The sequence below is a fragment of the Lytechinus variegatus genome, chromosome 17 (genome assembly GCF_018143015.1).
Source record: "Lytechinus variegatus isolate NC3 chromosome 17, Lvar_3.0, whole genome shotgun sequence".
NCBI lineage: Eukaryota > Metazoa > Echinodermata > Echinoidea > Temnopleuroida > Toxopneustidae > Lytechinus > Lytechinus variegatus.
Genome location: NC_054756.1, coordinates 22,364,025 through 22,387,038, shown reverse-complemented (window position 1 = coordinate 22,387,038; position 23,014 = coordinate 22,364,025). Strand labels below are relative to the sequence as shown.

The window sequence follows — 23,014 nt, the reverse complement described above, 5'->3', positions numbered from 1 at the left end:
GCCGAAAGTTTCCCGTACTAAATTTCCCGCGTTTGCCAAAATCAACCGCGAGAGGGTGTTCTCCACTTCCGCAAACACAAATCCAAGATGGCAGCGCCCATGAGCCTCAAGATATGTGCGAGATGGATTTTGAAATCAGGGAACATTTCAAGATTTCAAGCGTCGCGTGCACCAGTTTTAGAATTTAGATACTTCTCATCGATTTCGTCCTGTAAATCATTGGTTTACGATAAATACGGAGATCCGGTAAAAGTGTTGAAGTGAGTTCACGTTCACCTGTACCATTATTTTGTCTCCCCGGCCAGTCCCACACACTGAAATCTAAGTTAGTTGGAGGATCTAGGCCTAAGTACGTGGGAAATAACACTCTAGGCGACAACGCAATACTTACCCGTGTTAAGAAACTGGGACTCCACTCACGCGCATTTGGGCCGCCCTAGCTTAGAACTAAGCTTTGTTTCACGGAAAATTGAATATTCTTATAATTCAATACATGTAACTAATTAGATTAGTACTGTTAAATCGGTACTCACCGGTTCTTTTCTTGAATTTTCTTGAAAATTCCCACGCTTCTGGCTTCAATTCTGCGATAGATTCTGTTGCCATAGACAGCTACACATGCAACTTTATTTATAAATGGAGCGCCCCTTACGAGAGTCGCTAATGCCACGGAAAAATTGTAAGGCATTTTGGCCTGTGGTCAAGGCGTTCTTCTGTTCTATTTTTTTTATAGGTATGAGATCGAAATCACAGCGACTATTCACACTGTTCCATAAAATAATGATTCCGAAAGGAGGTGCAACACCCCCCACCCACATGGGCGCAAATCCCAGGGGGACACTTCCCCCTAACCCAAAATAGTAGGGGCACATTATCAAATGTCCCCCTGGGCAATTCCACAGGTTGGGACAAATCTGTAACGTGAGTAACCGACACATTCCAAAGATTTGCCAGGAGCATAATAGAATTTCCCAAGTTTTGTTTTTATACAAAGGATAGTCAGACTGTGTACTTTGTTGTGATATGGAGATGTTTAGTTCCTATCAATAATAAAGGAGTTACAGCTCCAAGTATGAGTCAAGGTGTCTCCAAATGTAACGTGAGTAACCGTGGAATAGCCCCCCTACTATTTTTGTTCTTTTATATATGATGGAAAGAAATAGGCCTACATCATTTAAATCGAAGTAAAACATGTATTTTGGACGAGACGACCTTCTTTTGGGGGTGATAAACCTTCCTTTTTTTTTTTTTGTTAGTTTGTTTTTGTTTTGTTTTTTGCCTGTTTTCCAGCCCCTGGTCCCCTACCTTAGATTTCCACCCTTGCCTCCCACTACTCTTGATATTGTTTGCGAATCTGTTTTGTAAATTAAAGGGGAATTTCACCCTGATAAAAAGATGATGAAAATATGAGAAAAATCATTTCAAAATATCGATGAAGGTGTTATTTGACAAAAAATGGAGTTGATAGAATTTAGAATGCTTGATTTATTGTGACGTCTATAACGAGCAGTTGCTCTATCCTAAATATAAAATGCCCAAATTTCCCATTTTTAATGGTCCGTAACGACCCACTTTTTTCTTTTTGATAACAAGTATGAATTGATATAGGCCTACTAAAATGTACCATAAAAATCATTATCATGTATTTCTTGACATTTCATTTACTTTTTTACCATAATAATAGCTGCTTGCAAAGGCCTACGCCGTCACAAAAAACCCGGGGGGGGGGGGGGCCACTTACATTGACGAGTGGATACCATGCGCGACCAAAAAAAAACGTAAAAGGATGTCCTTTTCACGATAGGGCACGTTACCTACGTAACGTGATAAGGGTGTCAAAAACACAAAAAATAACGAAAAAAGGGTATCTATTAATTCGCTAGGAAAACCGTCGTGTTTAGGGTCTAATTTGCGGGGATGATAAAACAAAATCAAAATGTTTTATAAAGGATGTCCTTTTTGCTCCAACACTTCGTGTTTAGAGTCCGATTTGCGCGAGGTGTAGAAGGTGGGGTCGTACTAAACCAAATAAGGTAAAGCCGACGACCGAAGGACCCGTAACAATAAAACATTCCTGTACTTGTTTAGGGGTTCATTTCAGGGAATATTTGCCAAGAGTATCGTTTTGTTTCCAATACTTGTTAAGGGTAGGGTTTCACACGCCAATACTTGTTAAGGGGTGCATTTTCAGAATATGGAAATTACGTGTTTAGGGTGCTTTTCGAGACCCCATGGTCGCGCATGGTATCCACTCGTGAATGGAAGTGGCCCCCCCCCCGGGCAAAAAAAGAATCTTACCTTTGAAAAAGATTGGTGGGGATGGATTTTCCTCGAACGCATACCAATTTTTTTTCTGCTATTTTCATAATAAACTTTAAATGAATTCAACTTTGCACTACTTAATTTTTTCAAAGACAAAATAACAAAATTACATCTCGTCATCATCATCATCACCACGACATTAGCATCACCATCATCATCACCACAACCGTCACCACAACCATCATCATCACCAAGATAATTTTCATCATCGTCATTGCCATCATCATCTTTTTTTTTTCTTTATTTTTTCCCCATCCCTTCTTCTTTTTTTTTTCTTCCAATATTCCTCCTTTTTTTTAGAGCGGCACACCGTCATGCTCCCTCACTGATTATCCGCCTCTATATGCTTGGTGTTGTATAAATTGGCGGATACCTGAATGAAATACTGAAGAGAAAATAAGGAAAGGGAAAAAGTAAGAAGAAAAAGAAGATGAGGAGAAGAAAAAAAGAAAGCCAAACAAATGAAACAAAACAATGTCAAAATTTCGTAATAAAGTCTTCTACGTCAGTTTAATAATGATGTTTTCATTGAAATGAGAACAAAAAAAGAATTGAAACCATAGGCGGCGGAAGCGGGGACGTTCCCCCTAAATTTGTTGTTGACCTTTTTTTTTTTTTTTGCTTGTCAATTTATTTTCCTACGTCCCCCCTAAAATGTTTGGGTTGAGAGCCTTTTTTTTTTGCTTGTCAAAATTTTTTAGGTTGTCCCCTCCTAAAATTTGGGGCTTCCGCTGCCAATGATTGAAACAATGAGGTAAAAAGGACTACATTATATAGTGTAAAGAAATAGAGGGAAGCTCCGAGACAATAAAAAGGTTGAAAAAGAAAAAAATGTGAAAACACAAAGCTCTCACAACATGAGCATAATAACAAATAATAACAAATAAGCGAGGACAAGTAGCTGAGGGACCCCCCCCCCAACTCTCTCTCTCTAGTTATCTATCTATCTATCCGACTCGATTATATAAGAGAAGAATTTACTAATCAAAATATTATGAGCAAAAAGCACGAGCTGATATTTTTTATGAATATTCAAAACTGATAGAGAGACGCAATTGAATTATTCGATTGCGACAAAATTGATGATCTGAGAATTTATTGTTTTTAGGAATTCATTAAAAGCATAAAGTTGATCAGCATTAAAATATGGCAGGCGCAACGCATGAGCTAAAGCTTTATAGGCATACACCGATAAAAAATTTTAAGTATTTTTGGTAATCATGAAAAAAATTGATATTTCATGAAAGAAAGCTCAAATCCCGAGGAGGAATATTCTTATGAATTGACTTTAAAAAAAACTGTGGTAAGCCCCATTTAATATTTGATTATAAGTCGAATAAAACAGTAAAAGCTGAAAAACGTTCACGTGATATTTGGCAACCTCCCCCCCCCAAAAAAAAAATAAATAAATAAATAAAAAATAAAAAAAAGTTTTTAACTATAATAATGATCGAAGGTAATTTTGTCTCGCGTAGAACTGGACAAATGAAAAAAAGATTGTCACTAAAAAAATGAAGGTAATTTTGACCCACGTAAAATTTGGCGAGCCCCCCCCCAAAAAAAAAAGGAAAAAAGGTTTTAACAAGCAAAAAAAGGCTAAAAAGAGAAAGAAGAGACAAGAATAATTATGAACGAAATATCCCCATTACAAATAATGCTGTGATCATCATAAGGGAGGGGTCGCATAACTAGTATGAACAACGTATTTAATTCCAAAATATTTACTACAAATCTCAATAGGGGGATCGGGCAGAAATGCTCACCCCCACCCCCACCCCCCCGATCCGCCACTGATTCCAATCAATAATGACATTTATCTGCAATACTGATACTTTGGAATCAAGATACTGAAGATTGATACGCTTTACATAAATTATGAACGTCTGACAAAAAGATAATCTACCGATCACCTGACCGATCAGCTGACCAGTTCGCGTATCACTTCGGAGTTGATCACTCGTCGCAGCTGTGTGGAACGCTCACCGAAAATCAACAAAAAGGGCCTGAAATGTAAGTTTAATGATAATCTATTTTAATTTGAACTACTTAATACTTTTAATGTCTCCCCACCAAATGAAAGTCATATCACTTAACTCCAATTTGTATTAAGGCGTACATTTACCAAAGTCTTGGGTTGGAAATCAGAACAGCATTGTCTAACCCATATTTTTGGGTAATGTCGCCTATGAGGTCCATACATGTTAATGTTTGGACCTCATTGGTACTAGGAGTGGGAAATAATGACTTCAATGTTTATTTAGTAAAAAATTGATAGCTTAATCCACCTTCTGACTCGGCATGTATCCTGCCTGTGCATATCTCGATATGCTTGAAAATTAAATAAATAAATGATAAGAAATTCAAATAAAAAAATAGTAAGTTAAGAAAAAAAAGACTCAAAAGTCAAACTTTAGGAAACTAAAGGCCAAAGCCAAAAGGCAAAAACAGAGGGGAAAAGGAGAGCAGGTAAATGATTCTCTGGATATAATCATAATAACAATAGGCAAGACTTCATCATGTTCATATGTCCCCTCCACTAAAATTGAAAAAAATATGGAGAAGGTTTATCAGGAATTATCTAACATATATCTAAGAGATTTAAGAAGGAAAAGTCGGATACATACATGGCTTTATTCCGTCAAAACTTTGAGTGTGTAATTCCCAATGGCATCGGTTTATTTAGTCAGAAAAATAAATACCCAATACTCTTGGAGAGTAGACTAGTCGTAATATCGGTTGATAATTGTTATGAAACCCATGGCTTTCAACAATTCCTGCTAGCTCAGTGAGTAAGGCGACAGACTGGAGATGCTTCGTTCTGCAGCGAGAGGTTCGAATCCAAGTTCCCACCGGAAGTAAGAAGAAAAAAAAGAAGAAAAAAGAGAAAGACAAAAGGGAGTATTGGGGAAGTACTTTTTTTTAATTAGTGGAGGGGACATATGGAAGTCTTTCCTAAAAATATGACACATGATATATAGATTAGCAAAAAAATTAGTACTTCAATTTGGACTTTTTTATTCTTTGAACATGTTTTTCTAGGGCCTAGAGACAAAACAAAATTGCCAATTTGTCTTGATAGAGGCTATCAAGACAAATACCAGAACTGGGCGTTGTGGCGTGTAATCCAAGCTATGTGGGGAAGTTACAAATTGGTGCAGAGGTTCGAGCCCTGGTCACATCTTTTGGATGGTGACGTTAAAGGTCGGTCACAGATGCATCATGAGTAAAGTTTTGTCCAAACGGGTGGATGAAACTCTCTGCAGGTGAGCTTTAGGTAGGTCTTCATGCAGCCCGGATATATCCCCACTTTCTTTCAGACATTCTTAGACACCCTTAATGTTTTCTCCACATTAAGAAATTTTGCTTTTTAAATGATTATTCTGCATCTAGGTTGGTGAAGAACTCTGTTCCAGAGGTTCATGATGACTCTGTTCTAATCAAGATGATAGCATCTCCAATAAATCCTGCAGATATCAACTCCATACAAGGTGAGAGCAACTGATGCTAAGTTGATACACCCGATCATTGATACACCTAAAACCCATTATAACATTGTGGAAGCGCCGTAGTGTAGCAGTTCCGACTCTCCTCTTGTAACCAGAGAGTCATGTGTTCGAATCTCACCATGGCCTAGCGTCCTTTGGCAAGGCGTTTATCTACAATTTGTCACTCTCCAACCATGTGTTAGATGAGAACCCGGTAGGATGCGAAAGCCTATGTAGTATGCGTAATGCCTAGCAATTGAGTCTTGAAACTCTTGTTGGAATGCATCCCAGGGAGTGGAGAAGATGCATACATTGTAAGCTGGCATGCAAGGATCCGATGACCGGGGTAATAATCTGTAAAGCGCTTAGAGACGTCGTTCCGATGTGTTAAGCGCTACATGCAGTAGCGGACCGTGACCCGGAGGAGAAAGCATTGGGGGGGCACTGCATTGTTTGTGAACAATGCCGTGCCCCCCCCATGCTTTGTCTCCTCGAGGTCATGGTCCGCCACTGGCTACATGTATATTAATGCGGAATATTATTATTGTTATTACTTATTACTATTTCTCTGTCATGTTAAGTGTGTAAAATTTTGCAATTAAGCTCAGGATTGGCGATTCACAAAGAAATCAAGGCATTGCTGCCCAGATGTGAAATACTAGGAAAAGCTTGTTAATGCTGGCAAGTACTTGAGATGGGTAAATTGCCATTTTGTCCACTGCCAACTCGTCCACTCACCACATGGTTTCCTATTGATAGTCTAATGCCATTCTGTCCATCCAAATTTTGTCTAACAACCATTTGGTCCATTTAGTCCAATTATCACTTTGTCTAATCACCATTTTTTCTATGACCATTTCGTCTCATAACCAGTTGGTTCAATATCCATTTAATTGTCATTCATTTTGTACAATTCAACACTTGGTCCAATTATACCGAATGGTATAGAACTAAATGGCTATTGGACCAACTGGTTATTAGACAGAATGGAATTAGACTAAATGAAAGTAGACCATGTGGTGAGTGGACGAACTGATGGTAGACCAAATAATAGTAGACGAGTTGGCAATTGGACAAATTTGCATTATTAGACGAATTGGAAATAAACCCTTAAGATGTACAGGAAGTGCTCAAATATGCAAAACCCGGGCAATAAATGACAAAATTTGACAAGTACATTTTTCTACCCTTCATTTCCAATTTTACTCCAAAATTATTAAGGCAATTTAAGTAGGACTATGATATTCACCACCAGTATTTTCCATTCTGTCCAACCTTGATTAGTTTGATCTCATTTCATAAAGCCATAAAGGGGGAGGGAACTGTGTGTGGTCTCTCATTGACCGTGTTATGAAAACATAGTCTTAAAATATACTTTTCCAGATATATACTAATACTACAGAGAATGAATTGACCTATAATTATATTTGTATAGAGAAACTAAAATGTTTTGAGAGGAAAAGTAACTGTTTTGCTACTTGGTAACATGATTATTGCGGTATAAGTGTATTGAGTAGTCAATTAGCATGTTATTATTCAAGTGGGTCTATATTACTAGACTACACTTGTATAATGGCTCAAGAAACTGGCCAGGTATGAATTGTTGAGGACTTGAGATGGCGCTATTGGTTCATATCTGCTTGGAAACATGGGGCCGATTGCACGAAAGGGTCTTTGCAAGGACCGTCTTTCGTGTCGCCCATCTTTTGTGATGCGCCATGTGATACGCATTTTAAATAAATCATCTCCAAACATATTTCATTCGTCCTTTAAAATTAACAGAATATTTGTTTATACAATGATATGATATATCATGAAATTGTATAAAATTTGATTTAAAAGCAAGCTAACAAATCTTATTCTTTATCATAAATTTCAGAAACACCCCGCTTATAGCGGATCATAAAAGATGGGCGACACGAAAGACGGTCCTTGGAAAGACCCTTTCGTGCAATCGGCCACTGCAAGACTTGATTAAAATAGGAAATATGCTAATTTAAAAGATTACTTCTGTTGAATCTTTTCACAGGTATCTATCCTATCAAGCCTGACTTCCCAGCTGTTGCAGGATTTGAAGGTGTAGGAGAGATCCAAGAAGTTGGCAGCAATGTCAAGCAGTTGTTACCAGGAGAGAGAGTCATATTTCCAGCCAGTGTGACAGGTCAGAATCCCAAAATGTCAAAATCTATTTCATTCAGTAGCGTATGCAGGGGGTGGTTACAGGGGTTCAACCCCCCCCCTTACATTTTTTTTAAGACCCTTTTTTTGGTGGAGAAGACCTCTTTTTGGAGGGGGTTGTCAACATTTCATTCAGCTTGAACCCCCCCCCCCTTTCAACAATCCTGTGTATGCTACTGGTCTCATTGCATTAAAAATTTTGCTCATAGCTATTTGGAAAATTGGCCCCATATGCCATACGGCATGTGTACTTCCCTCAATATAATTGGCTCATTACGCTACTGGAGAACAATAGACATTTCTATCTTCCCTATGATGTTTAGGTATTGATTATTTCTGGGGTAACACTTTTAATTGATCTACCAGTTATATATCATAAAGATTACAACAAAAGCATCTAATTTAATACATTTGATCGTAACTCTGTGCTAAAATGATTTTACAATAAATTGTATCATTTGTGTATTAAATACATGGCCCATATGAAATGAATTTGTATTCCCGTTCAAACAGGTACTTGGTGTTCCCATCTCGTCTGCCCAGCCAGTCAAGTGATGGTGGTCCCCAAAGACACGCCCCCGCTCGTTGCAGCGACCGTTAAAGTCAATGCATGTACGGCTTACAGAATGCTGGCCGATTTTGAGAATTTGAGAGAAGGTGAGTGTTACGATTGCTCGAACATCAACCAAGATTTTGGAGGCCCTTTGGCTTTAAGCCCCTCAGCTTTTCCAGCCTCTGAAATATCCAAGTCTAATTAGGGTTAAGTGCAGTCTTATCACTGGTAGTTTTAGAAAAAAATATATGTACATGAGATTTCTCTTCCATTGGCCATTTGCAATTCACCCAATTCAAATGGTAAGCAGTGTATAATTGCTAGGTATTGTGTATGTAGTAAAGTCATATGTACCTCATTGGACTATAAATTTCATAAAGGACTTTAATGCAACTGTCATAACTTTGCCATTATGGCAAGTGAATACTGATAATAATGCAAATTACCATTTAAGTCTTTTGTGCTCTGAATAGAAAATTAGTGATGTGAAAAAAGGGGGAATGATAGAAAGAAGAAAAGTATGATAGAAAGATAGATAGATAGATAGAGAAGGAAGGGAGGGAGGGAGGGAGGGAGGAAGGAAGGAAGGAAGGAAGGAAGGAAGGGAGGGAGGGAGGGAGGGAGGGAAGGGAACAAATAGAATGAAAAATTATTGGGAAAAGGACCCAACATCTAGCTGGAATGCCATGTTTATTTTGTTACAAATTCTTTTCGGCGATTACACAATTTCTTCCAGTATCCTTTGGCACATCTATATCTTTCATATATAAAGATTTAACTTAAAGTCAGGTTTAAAGTTGTGGTTTAAAGTGATTGGTTAACATTGGTTTGACTTTTAAGAAATCTGAAGGTCACACTTGTCACCTGTGTCTGTGATATGTTCCAAAAATGAAGCCCAGAAAAAATTGCGTTCGAAAATGATTATTTAGTGCTTCAAAAAGTGAAATATAAAGTAACCGGAAACACCATCTTAATTTCATCCCATACACTTATGTGTACTATTTGGGTGTCTATAAGACGCCTATTTACAAAATCGGGGTTTGCCTTGTAGTTTTAGCTATTTATTCTCAATAATGGTTGTTTTCAGGGTTTATTAGTTCTAATACATGCACTTGTATACATGTTTCATCTTGGTTTGAGAATTTTTTAAATCGGCTGCTCACAAAGTTAAACAATACCTTTAAGTATGTATAGCCAATTGTTACAGAAATCACTAACAGTAGGTATATCATATTTCATCTCATTTGGCTTTCAAATCATTCATAATTTCTAGAAAGTATAATGGATTATTATCTTCACCATTGAAGAATCAGGAAAGAGCACAGTAAATATGAAAAAAACATACAGCTTAATAAAAATGTTGACACCTTTGGCTTCCCATAATTTTAGCACTGAGTTAGACCATGGTCTAAGTTAAACCTGACTTCAGAATACCGGCCAATGGGTGGCCATTTTTATTGAATTCTGTACAGACTCATTTTGAGATCCTTACCACACCTGGCATTTCGACTCTGTCCTCTCAAGTTCATACTTTTCTTTCATCTTTTTCCCCCTCTTTTCTTTAACCCTTCCCCCCCCACTCTAGGTGATACCGTAATCCAGAATGCAGCTAACAGTGGTGCAGGACAGGCCGTCATACAGATTGCAGCAGCCAGGGGCTTAAAGACAATCAACATTGTGAGAGATAGACCCAACCTGACTGAACTCACAGACTACCTTCATGACCTTGGAGCGACCGTTGTGACAACAGAGGGCGATCTTCGAAAAAGCGCATCAACTCTGCTTAAGGTAGGGGGTGCTTTCACGTAGGATATAATTATTTTCACATTGCAAGCATTTGTATTTATTATTGTAAATACATTAATTTTAGACACATATTCATTGGTGGAAATATACTCATTTTATTTCATACAAGAATTCAATATGTTCTTGTTGAGACTCTTATACTCCCAGCTTGGGGTTGATGAGTGTAATAAACTCTTGGCTCATCTTATCTTGTAATTTATTTGTTTTCCATTATGAATGGATGAAAAGTTAGTGAAAGCAAATAACAAGAAGTTTCTCACCCCATCGGGTGGTTGGGTGTTGGCGCCATAGCCTGCTCGTGACTTGCCTGCCGATCAGACCATACTTCGCATGCTCATAACCTCGGGAACTCATCCCGAAAGGGTATGCTTTGGGTCAGTGTGAATGCAGAAAATAACTATTGGGTATTTTAAGGCCGGGACAAATTCTCATAATTCATAAATTGTCATAAACATGTATTCTGGTGATGGAGTTATTCTGAATATACCTTAGATGATCTTCTGTCACTTGTGTTTATTTGTGATATGATTTTTATGTCATGGTATTCTACACCAATTTTGGAAATTGTTTTCTTTCCCTGTTTCATGCCAGGACTTGCCAAAACCTAAACTAGCCTTGAATGCTGTTGGAGGAAAGAGCATCATAGCACTTGTCAAGCAAATCCAGTAAGTCATATAGTTTGAGAAATAATAATAATGATAATTGTACTTGCTTGTATAGCACCTAATACCTCTTTATCACAAATCTACAAGCACTGATCTACAATAAATGTAGCATAAATACCCTTGAATCACCCGGTCAAGCATTTTGAGGAATTAATTTCTGCCAAGCAGTGGTGTACGCAGGGGGGTGGTTACAGGTGTTTAAACCCCCTTCAATTTTTTTATACCCACCCCCCCCATTTTTTTTTTTTTTTTTGCCTATAATTTCTTTTTGGGTACGAAAAAACTAAACATTTTTATTTTCCCGTCAAATTTTCTGGGGGTCTGAAACGACCTACAATTTGTAGAAAAGATTTTTTTGGGGGGTGTTAACATTTGACTCAGCTTGAAACCCCCGCTCCCCTTTCAAAAATCCTGCTTAGTCCACTGCTGCCAGGTAGCCATTTATCTCACTGCTGCAAGGGTTTGAGTGCAGCGCAATGTGGATCATTTGCTTGCTAAAGGAAATTAAGCCATGGCTGAGATTTGAACCATGACTGTTTTTAAGGATTGGAGACTGTAATCCACTGGGCCCTAACACTCCATTTGTTTTTCAGTGCATATAGAGAAAATGTCAACACTTTGAAAAAAGTCCCAGAAATTGGAAAAAAGTTACCATATGGGGATTATTTTGACATATACATGTATATTCTTGAGCTTTTTGGTCACATTGATCAGATGAAAGTGTTATTTTTGACAGATATTGCGATCGAGTGATAAAGAATGTCCGGACTTTTTTCAAGCAACAACAATACTCTCCCACTTGTGCTTATGTGTGTGTTTTTTTTAGTGTAGATTTCACAAAGTTCAGCTTATGTAACTGTATAGGATCTAGATCCATGATGATTTCTTGACGACTAAGCTTGGATGTCAGTTTACATACGATCTCATGAAATCTATGTTTACTTTCACTATTAAATCTTTAACAGGGATGCTGGCACTATTGTTACCTATGGTGGAATGTCGAAGCAGCCTGTTATGGTCCCGACTGGTTCCCTCATCTTCAATGATCTCAAGTTCAAAGGTTTCTGGATGAGCAGATGGCACCAGCATCATGCAGGAAGTAAGTCAGCTATAGGCAACGCTGATCATGGGGGGGGGGGCAGTCAAATGTATTACTTTACACATGCGTGGCCAAATTATTCCCAAACACCCCTAAACGGGTTTTTCTCTCTGTGCAAAATAACCCCTAAACAAGTTTTTCGCCAGCTTCATTAACACATTTTGGCCCCTAAACAAGTTGTCGCCAGAATATGACCCCTAAACAAGTTTTGTCTTCTTGCTAACAATATGTTTGAATATAGACAAAACTATATTCAGGGATATTGCATATCCCCCCAGTGCAGTTAGGGTTACTTACCACAATCAGGAAGAAACTGAACACTTTTCAGAAACGAGGAGGAAAAAGCCCTGGGGAAAAAAACATACCCTAAATATGTTTGACCCCGCGAGTGACCATTGACCAGTCTTTCAAAACCAACCTTATTTTTCAAAATCAGTGTTTTCGATACCCTTAACAAGTGCACACGTCCAAAACTGAAAAAACACCCCTTTAAACACGTTTTTGGGGTCACACGTGTGTACAGCAATATATTTGACTGCCCCCCCCCCCCTATTGGCATTACTTGGCCCCGTCCCACAAATAGTTATGATTGATTCTGTCAGCCTCAACTACATGTATATGGAAATCCATCAATGTCATATTTTTTTACAGGAAATTAGCGCAATGTCCATTGGACACAAAAATAATCACACTGAATTTTCCAGCAAACAAGGATTGTATGAATATCCATCATATCTGGAAAATATTTTGAGAAAACATGCTTTTTAGACGTTGACTTTGCTTGCTTGCCATAATTGTGGTTGATTGGATCAATTGCAACTCTTTGTATGAAAGACAGAGCCCTGTGGGAATTTTTACGTGCTTGCTTTGATGGGGGAGCAAACTGACAAACACTGTGTGACGTCTCTCAATGACTGTGTTGTAAAATGGCTAGTCTTATACATTTTGAGATAAATCATTAATAATAATGATAACAATACCAGCATGCTTATATAGCGCATATCACTGCCAAATGCATCCCTATGCGCTTTATATTACCCTGGCTTTAGCCCCGCAGCCTTTTACAGCTCGTTGGATTTCAAGGAATAAATTCCTGCCAGGTACCCATTTACCTCACCTGGCTCGATTGCAGCACAATGTGGATAAATTTCTCGCCGAAGGAAGTTACATCGTGGCTGGGATTCAAACCCACGACCCTCTGTTTCAAAGTCCAAAGACTAATCGACTGGGCCACAATGCGCCACACGTTAGTAGTATACAGTGTAGAGTGATAGATTATCCTGTAATTCTATTTGTGCATATAAGCTTAGATATTTTAAGGAGAGGAAAGGAACCTATTTTGTTATTTTGTAACATAATCATGACAGTAAGTAGTGAGTTAGTGTGTTACAATTCAAGAGGGCATTATGGTTAATGAACCTGGTCAGATGTGAGTATTTTAACACTTAGGATGGGGCTATGAAGGGCTGATAGTTTGTATGCCCTTTAAATCTTATAATATCAGTTCTTTGCAAGAAATCTGCAATAATAATGGTTTGTGCAGCATCCTTTTTTATTACTTTTTCTTCAAGTCTCACACAACTTTGAGACCAAATTGGTACAATTTTCAGAAACCACGTATTATTATCATGTAAGTGCACGCAAGACCCACAATTGCTCCAAAATGGGATTTCATGTGCGAATCCAGTGCAAATTCTGTTTCTAACCAGATATTCATAGTTGTAGCTTTACTTTTACTTTTAGTGATTAAAATCAATTAATTTCATGATGTTATGATCCGAAAAATATTGCCAACAATTTCCATTGGAAACAAACTAAAGAAAGGTGAAAAATTAAAGAAGTGCATTTGAAATTTCTAAAACACTGAAATACACAAGAAAATATTGTGATACCATTTTTTGTTTGTTGGTAATTTCCTCATCCATTTTCTTCACAATATCAATTCAAACAGGCGAGGAAGCCAGACAGATGTTTGAACAGCTCTGCAGATGGGGTGGATCGGGGCAACTGAGGGCGCCCCAACATAGGCTGGTCGATATCGAGGACTATCGCAGTGCCCTAGAGAAGGCGCTGGGTGAATATAGCACGGAAAAGCAAATTCTAACATTCGGATCGTGATGAATCTTTGACTCCTATGAGGTGACCTTTGAACTTTTGAACTATAGAGACCTGTTTCCTGTTCATGATCTCTCGCCGATGGTCTTAAAGTGAGAGCAAATTGATTGACACGGCGTGTGCACAGTCTCTTTAGTTGGTCTTATTACCTATTGAGATAACTATATGATGAAAAGTGCAGAGAATGAATTAGCTTGTATATTTCTCTGTATAGGTATAGGAGAATGAAAATGTTTGAGGGGAAATTATAGTACTTGTCTTGCTACTTGCTAACATATGTGTACATGTACATGTATTCCTTGCAGTATGCATCCAATAAGGGGTGTTTCACATCAAAGATCTCACTGAAATTCCTAGCTGCATCGAATCACCTCATTGGTCAAGGCCCCGTCTTTCAAAGAACTGCGATTGCTGCGATCAACCACAACTGTGGATTAGCAGCAATGTCAACATCTAAGTTTATTCATAATACCTTCTAGATATGTACATGTATAAGGCTATTCATACGTTCACCGTTTACTTGAAATGCAGTGCGTTTCTCTTTGTTGACAAAGGATATTGTGCTAATGTCCTGTAGAAAAATATATGACATTAATGGATTTCCATACAGTTGAGATTGATCGGATCAGTCGCAACTCTTCGTAAGACGGGCATGCTCCCTTGACATGGGTTGGCATGAAAAATAAGCATAACTTGTAGTCATACTCAGCTCATTAGGAAACACCACTCAGAAGTTTCTTACACCTCTTGCAAATTTTCAGTCTTAAATCTTAAAGGATTCATGCCCCCGTTACGATTCGATGGTAACTTGCACGGTAACGAAAATCAACTGCCAATCAGAATCAAGGATTCCATGCAAGTTACCATCGCAAGGCAAAGTTACCAAAATGGTAACATTTATGCAACGGGGTTCACGACCACATACAAAAATGTAGATGATTTCATTCAAAATGAAAGTAGGCAGGACCACCTAAAATCCTTCCAGCCTGTATTCTAAAGTCTGGTTTAATTCTTGCCTTGGCTGAAATTGAGGGAAGCCAAAAATTTTGAAACTATTGTTGCACTCTGCATTTATGTTTACTTTGTTATTTTCCCATGCTCCCTTGGTGAGAGAAAGCTTGTTCGTTTTCATCCCAAGGCAGTAGGTCATTAAAGGTCCTGTCACAACCTTCCATACAAGCATTGTGGGTGAGTTGCAGGCAATCTTCCGCAACTCATCCGCACAAAAGATTTGAGCATGTTCACAACTTTTCTTTGTGTACATCTCACTGCGTGTCAGGTACGTGTGAGACACTGTCAATGCGGGTGATCTGCGGGTAGCATGAAAAATACTAACCTGCGAGTCTCACACAAAGCTTGCATGGAACATTGTGACTGGGCTTTTAATGAATTGAGTGCCAAATGTGCTGATTGAATTAAACTCTTCTGTTGGGGGGGGGTTGTGTCAGGTTTGGCCACCCATAGGTTCACCACAACTTTGGAACAGAGTTTCAATTAAATAAGATTTCAGAATACGGGCATCTGGGTCTTATACACCTCTAATACCAAAAGTATGTGTCATGTCTTTTAGCAGTAGTCTTCCTATGAAGGGTCTCGTTTTCATACAGATGGCGAGGGGGGGGGTGCCTTGGGTGGGGCAATTGACCCCCCCTCCCCTTAACAAAAATTAATACCCCCAAAGAAGAAAGATAATTAAAGGGAATGGAGCAAATGGAGAAATCTTATATTGTTTTCTAAATATTGTGCCAAATCTATCACAAAATTGAATTTTTGGATTGAAAAGGTCAGTTTTCTTGCTTGCGCTCACAGCGGCTTAGACAATTTGCCCCCATACTTCGGGGTCTGCCCCCCTCAAAATTTCTGGCAAAAAAGGAGCCATGCATCTTTTAACAGTGGTTTTCCTGCATTCACCATTGTTTTGTCATTGATGAAGTGTGAGGATTGGTGATGAAAAGAATCTTTTGTGGTTTGCTGCATGAAAGACACGGCTCCAACTTTTGGTACAAGAGATGCTTCAATCACTACGAAAGACCTATAAATAACACTCTCTGAAACTGAAATTTGTGCATTATTTTTGTGTATTTTTTGTCTATCAGTTGACAAAGTGCAAAATAAATAAGTCTGACAAAAAGATGCTCAGAAATGGAGCCATAAAGAGTAAGAAAATCCCTAACATTTGGAAATATCTAAAACATGTCAAAATTGACAGGCTAAAAAACTCGAACAATATGGTCAAGATATATCTCTATGAAAATCCCTCTCATTACGATAGCTTACTCTTTTACCACATATAAATAGACCAGTTCGTAGTTACTTCATGGGCAATTTTGGTCAAATGACCTTTCATTTCTTTCATCATGATAGGCAGATTTCAAAGCAAGATATTACGTAAGCTTGCCTTACATAGCAGGATGAAGAAATTGAATAGACCAGGTGACTAGAATATCACACCAATGAACACTTAATGAAGGTATTTGTTGCATTCCTACTTTGAATGCATATCTTAGCATGTTGCACAATGTACTTGACAAACTGAAATACCAGTCGTTTGTGGAAGCATTGTTGTTTTTTGTGGATGTAAATGAAAACGACAATTCAAAAGAATATATGAATAATCAAGACATCAAAGTTGGTGCTTATCTCATTAGATTTTAAACCACCATGTCACTTTAGTACAAATGACCTTCTTCTGATCATGCGTAGAATCTTTTGATCATGCGCAGAAAGGAACTACGAACTGTTTTATAGCAAGTGAACAAACAAAATCTTTGAAAGATAAAATGTACAATGAGATTTGTATACAAACAAATGTTAACAGTTATTGATATTTATCATTAAAGGCTAAAACTGTATTAGAAACAAGCTTACTGTGTGCAAGGTATATAAACTTGTCCTTATTTCTCTTCATTGATTCAATCTTACATTGAGTCCACCATGGATCTCTTTGTGTGAAATTATTATCTATACAATTTTCTCTAATACTGTGCAATGCAAATGCAAATTCTACAGTGAATTATGATAATTCTCAATTGCTATTAATAATCATAATTTGTAAATACTCCCCAAGTAAAACTAGGACTGTTATTCAACATACACATAATAGAACCGAAAATGTAATACGAAAGAAATCATGTACACAGACCCTGTAAAAAGAGATTGTTTAGAGAAAACGCCAAACAGAAATCAACAGAAAATTGTTTAACTCAATATGATCAATGCAACAGAAAGAAAACCTAGGTAATATTGCAAACCCAACACAAAATATGAACATCCAAAAACCACATTTATGTGAACTTATCATACAGTGTGTGAACTGAACAGACTCAATATAGTCTTGAAAAATAATGCATCTAATCATCCAATATCAAACCAAAGCACATATATCTTCCATAATAGCTATAACTGATGAAAAGACAAGTGCCTTTGTCTTTTTCGGCAAGACAACGTAACTAGCTGATACTGATTCTGTCAATAATCTTAAATAAACTAAAATACTTTTTTTTATAGATTTCAGAAAAAAAATTGCTAAACTATAAATGATAAAACATGATATTGCACCAACATGATGTCAACAGCTTCGAAAAGAAGGAAATGAGATAAAAGGAAATACTTCTTGCAGTTAACACGCAACTGCCGGGTTTCACATGTTTTTAAATCATGTTATCAACCCATCTTACTCTTGGGTTAAAAAAAATGGCAAAAATAGATAGTTTCATCTGAAACAGTGAAACCCAAACCACACAAAAATAAAAATGAAACACATGGATTAGAGAGTGCACGTTTTTGCCGAAATTTCAAAATGCAAGCCATCTGATAAAAAGAAAATGTGCTGATGAAATAGAGTTCATATGTCAAAATTACTCTGATTATCAGGCTAGAAATCCATTTGCAAAACAGTTCCAGCCAAAGACAACATCATTTTCAACCAATCACATGTATGCTTTCAGTATTTGCGATATATATTTTTTTCAAATCACTTTAAAATTGATTTATTTTACAATGGGTCAGTGGTTTCATAAGGAGTTGTGGTCAATAGACCAGTTCGTAGTTACCTCATGGACAATTTTGGTCAAATGACCTTTCATTTCTTTCATTATGATAGGCAGATTTCAAAGCAAGATATTACGTAAGCTTGCCTAACATAGCAGGATGAAGAAATTGAATAGACCAGGTGACTAGAATAGCACACCATTGAACACTTTATGAAGGTAGGCCCCCTATTTGTTGCATTCCTACATTGAATGCATATCATAGCATGTTGCACAATGTACTTGGCAAACTGAAATACAAGTCGTTCATGGACGCATTGTTGTTTTTTGTGGATGTAAATGAAAACCACAGTTCAAAAGAATGTATGAATAATCAAGTCATGAAAGTTGGTGCATATCTCATTAGATTTTAAACCACCATGTCACTTTAGTACAAATGACCTTCCTCTGATCATGCGTAGAATCTTTTGATCATACGCAGAAAGGAACTACGAACTGGCTTATTCAGATGGATCACACTTCTTGGTTTGGTTGCAACGATGACACAGCATATGCTCCTACCACATTTGCTCCAGTCCGTAATATCTCAGTGGGCATAGGGTTAGAGTTAGGATTACAGGTTTTTGGTTCAGAATGATGGGAAGATAATGATTATTTATAATTAGTGTTGGAGGTTAGATTTTATGCTTGGCCTGTAATGCAGATTTATCATCAGAGCAATTGTCGCAGGAGCAAAGGTCATGGAACCGGTTGCAACTTGTATCCCTTAGTACACAAACAGAGACAAGATTAACTTTGAGTTGCAATGGAATTGTATTGTTCGCCAACCTTTGTGAGACCGGGCCCTAGAGATCATGATATAGAATATACAAGACAAGGACCTTGTTTCATAAAGACTTGTTGTCGTAACAGACACCGAATTCTATGATGAACTAGCTAATCAAATAACATAATTTCAGTGGCTTGTACAAAAGACCGTTATGGTAAGTTTGTGAAAATAACAAGTGTTTTGAAATGGGACAATGAAGTTGGAATTGGTGGATTCGCAAAACAGTGCACCATCTATCTGTTGAAGCAGACCGGTCAATATCTAACTTTGGCAGCGCACAGTGCTAGTGTCAGTGACTGTGATGCTTCAAAAATGAAAACCTTAAGGCAAGAATTCACCAAAAACGGTCTAAAATTTGTAAAGAAATTATGCAGCAAATTTCTCTCTGGCCACCTCCTAGACCCTAAACACCATACTTTTAAGCGAGCCGTCCGAGCTGCGTCGGCTAGCGCAGAATATTGGCATGCGTGCACTAGCACATGTAACCTATGGTGACTTTTTCCCATGAGGCATTGCAAATTTGGGCCTTTCCGCTGTAACTGATTGCGAATCCACCGAATTGATTTGAAGATTAGTAGCTCTTAAGAGATTGGATTATGGATTGGATTATGTGGATGAAACAAAATATTTCATAATTTCATAGTTGACATTCATTTTCTTTCATATCCCTCAAATTCCTTTATCAAAAATACATTACAAGCACATTAATATAAATTGCTGATGCTTTGAGGTAATAAATAAATGACATAGCACACCGAGTATGCATATAAATCTACAAACATAAAAGAGTTGTTAAATTACATATTTCAAATATAGAAATTAACTTTCCAACTTAAAAACATTGAAAATGCTTGGGTGTATTTAGCAAACTACCAGATAACACGTGAACCAATCATAATCCTACAGACTTGTCGTAACAAGCAAATTCGAAGACAAAACGCAAACACTGAACGATATTAAACTTTGTCCGTGATTACATGCAACTATTTTGTTATTAAAAAGTAGAAAATTTGTAGACACATTCTTGATGAAAATCTGTACAATAATCACTCCACAGTCAGCAAGCAAGGCCATTGTTATGCTGAAACACTTCTTGCTTCTTCTAATAGTACTTTTGTGACATTACTTCTTTTATTAAAAAAAAGAAGATATATACTAACATAAATTACTCAAAGTACTTTCAAAACATCATTTGAAATGCGCATCTCTCAACCTTAAAAAACACAGTCCAATTTTAGCAGAGTTTTTGTTTTCGAAAACTTGGTTGTAGGTACCTTCTGTAAATATTTTGATGGCCCCATTCTAAGAATTTCTTACAAGGTTACACTATTGTTAAGTGTAGACATACTGTGAATTGGCACCCGAATACCTCGGTGTACTGAAATTACCATTCCAGCCATGTTACAGTCTTCGTTCTAGTGAAGATGCTTAAATCTTGCACAGAAATAGATTTGTTTAAAAAAGGGGGTGTGTGTGTGTGTATTTGATTTTTGTCAGACGTTTATCAATCAGATATGATTATTTACGTCTGGGACCGACCTTTAATGTCACCATGCGAAAGACGTGATCAGGGCTCGAACCTCTGTATCAATTTGTAACTTCCCCACATAGCTTGAATTACAGGCGCACAACACAATGCCCAGTTGTGGGGGGGTGAAGCTAGCTTTGAATCTTGAGGTCCGATATTGTGAAACAGTCAGCAACCCCCATATACGGTCCAGTACAACAGTGGATTCATTAAAAAGGCAGCCAATCTTATTTATGTTGTGTAAAATTGGAGAGCTCTATATGTAAAGGGCATACAGCAGTTTTGATTGATTCTGCACTTAACAGGCACCGGTCAATTGTCATTACTACTGAGGTCACCCCCAAAGTGAATCAGTGGCCATTGTTTGAAATTTGTGTTTGTTTAGGGTGTGTTTATGCTTCCATTGCGAGGACAGAATCAGCGATTTCAAACGTCGATTCAAAACGCCGATCGTAAACGTGGTTCTGGGAGTGCTGTTTATGCTTAAATTTTCAGAGCAAATCATGATCTCCAGCTGGCTTCGCATCGTAAAGCGAGGTCAAATTGGGCGCGCCTTTCTTCGAGTTTTTTTCCCGATTGTTGTTATTACGTGGAGATAACATGAAGCAATACGACTATATTTGCCCGCGGATTTTCATCTGACCGGAAGCATGTACCAAATGACGTCATTTAAACACGTTTACGATCATTCTGTTTATACTTCCCCAGAAAGCCTGATTCTGGTCAAACGACGTTTACAAACGCACCTTTTTGTGAGTTTACGATCGGCGTTTTGAAACAGCGTTTAAATGAAAGTAAGCATGGACGCAACCGTGTTTTGGACTAATCACGTTTGGAAACGCTGATTCTGGCCTGAAAAGTGGAAGCATAAACACGGCCTAAGACAGATTTACCAAGTACAATTGGTCTTTTTACAATTTACACCATGGTTTGTGACATCCATAACAACATAACATGGTTGTATGTGCCTGATAAAATATTCAAAATTGCCAGAACAGTATATGTAAGGTAAATTCCAAGTGGACCCATGCCATAGGCAAGCATTAGTTTCATAAAAGTCACCTGAATTTGTAATAGTACTTGTACAAGTGATTTTTTCCCTTTAGTTTGTGCAACCTAAACACCACCATAGTAACAGATATATACCCACATAGTTTGGGTGTATTAGCACGTGTAAAGATCTCTTGAGAAATGATATTGCACATATGATCAGGGGCCTGTTGCATAAAGAGTTGCAATCGATTGCAACTCTAAAAATCATGCGCAACTTGATTTTCAACCAATCAACAGCGCGCATTTGGGACTTGCGTTTGATTTTTTGACTTGCGTTTAAACGCAACTCTTTCTGCAACAGGCCCCAGCACACCCAAAGTTGAAAGAAACCAAGAAAAACAAACCAGAGAAACAGAACAAACACCTTGTCAAAAACCCAAACAGAAGGAAATACATTCAACAAGTATAAAACCATCAGTAAGAAATATTGAAAGAGTTAAACGTATAATATATTTACAATCAACTAGGCAACAATGCCAATTTTCTCCATTTAACATAATCATAATATATTTGCACATTTTTACCTTTGAGTTGTTAGAAAGAAATTCATGGCAAGACCTTCCTTCAAAATCCACCACAGTAATCAATCAGAATCTGAACATGGTTTTTAAAATGATACTAACTTACTAAACCTCTAGTAATGTGTGATAATAACTCTAAAACATTTTTGTTATAATATGCAACGCAACACTAAAATCAGCACTGTGAACGATTGAATAGAAGCTTCAATCTCATTTGTCAGTCACTCATTAAAAAGAGGTAATCATATTGTGTAGATAATACAATGATTAAAAGTGAAACGTTTATGCAAAGACAAGCCAGAGGAGAAGAGAAAAGGTGTTCTTAAATAGGCAGATACTCTTTATGGACTGGTTCTGTTTCCTTTTTCAATCAGGAAAAATTCCAAAGGGGAAACCTCACTTGAGATTGCTTGGATTTCAACTCTCTTTTGTATGGTTTTGTTTTTGTTTTTTAAGGGAACGCTTCAGGCATGGAGCTTGTACTTAGAAAAACATATAAATATGAGTAAAAACATCCCATACATGTATATGTGGTGTTTTTTTAATCATTGTATTTCTTCATAATTCCATATATTTCTTAGAGAATATCATTCAGTAGCCAATTCCAAGTCACTTAAAGGGGAAGTTCACCCTGAAGAAAACTTTGTTGTAAAAATAGCAGAAAAAATAGTAAAAAATATCGGTGAAGGTTTGAAGAAAATCCGTTAAAGAATAAGAAAGTTATTAGAGTTCAAAGTTTTGGATTTGTGACGTCATAAACGAGCAGCTGCCCCATGTGTTATGTAATATAAAATGCATGAATTTCAAATTTTGTATGGTTCCTGATGACTTAATTTTGTTTTCTTTTCATGATCGGGTGTGAAATGATTTG

General features: G+C 37.4%; 1 protein-coding gene across 1 annotated transcript; it reads left to right on the top strand.

Annotated features, from left to right (window-relative positions):
- Positions 1 to 5: 5 nt before the first annotated feature.
- On the top strand, positions 6 to 14,462 carry LOC121431338 (enoyl-[acyl-carrier-protein] reductase, mitochondrial-like). The gene is made up of 8 exons (XM_041628875.1): positions 6 to 260; positions 5,713 to 5,810; positions 7,837 to 7,968; positions 8,499 to 8,642; positions 10,124 to 10,326; positions 10,936 to 11,009; positions 11,975 to 12,108; positions 14,060 to 14,462. Exons 1-8 carry the CDS (start codon positions 88 to 90, stop codon positions 14,224 to 14,226), a joined length of 1,125 nt encoding a protein of 374 aa, XP_041484809.1. The 5' UTR covers positions 6 to 87; the 3' UTR covers positions 14,227 to 14,462.
- Positions 14,463 to 23,014: the final 8,552 nt, after the last annotated feature.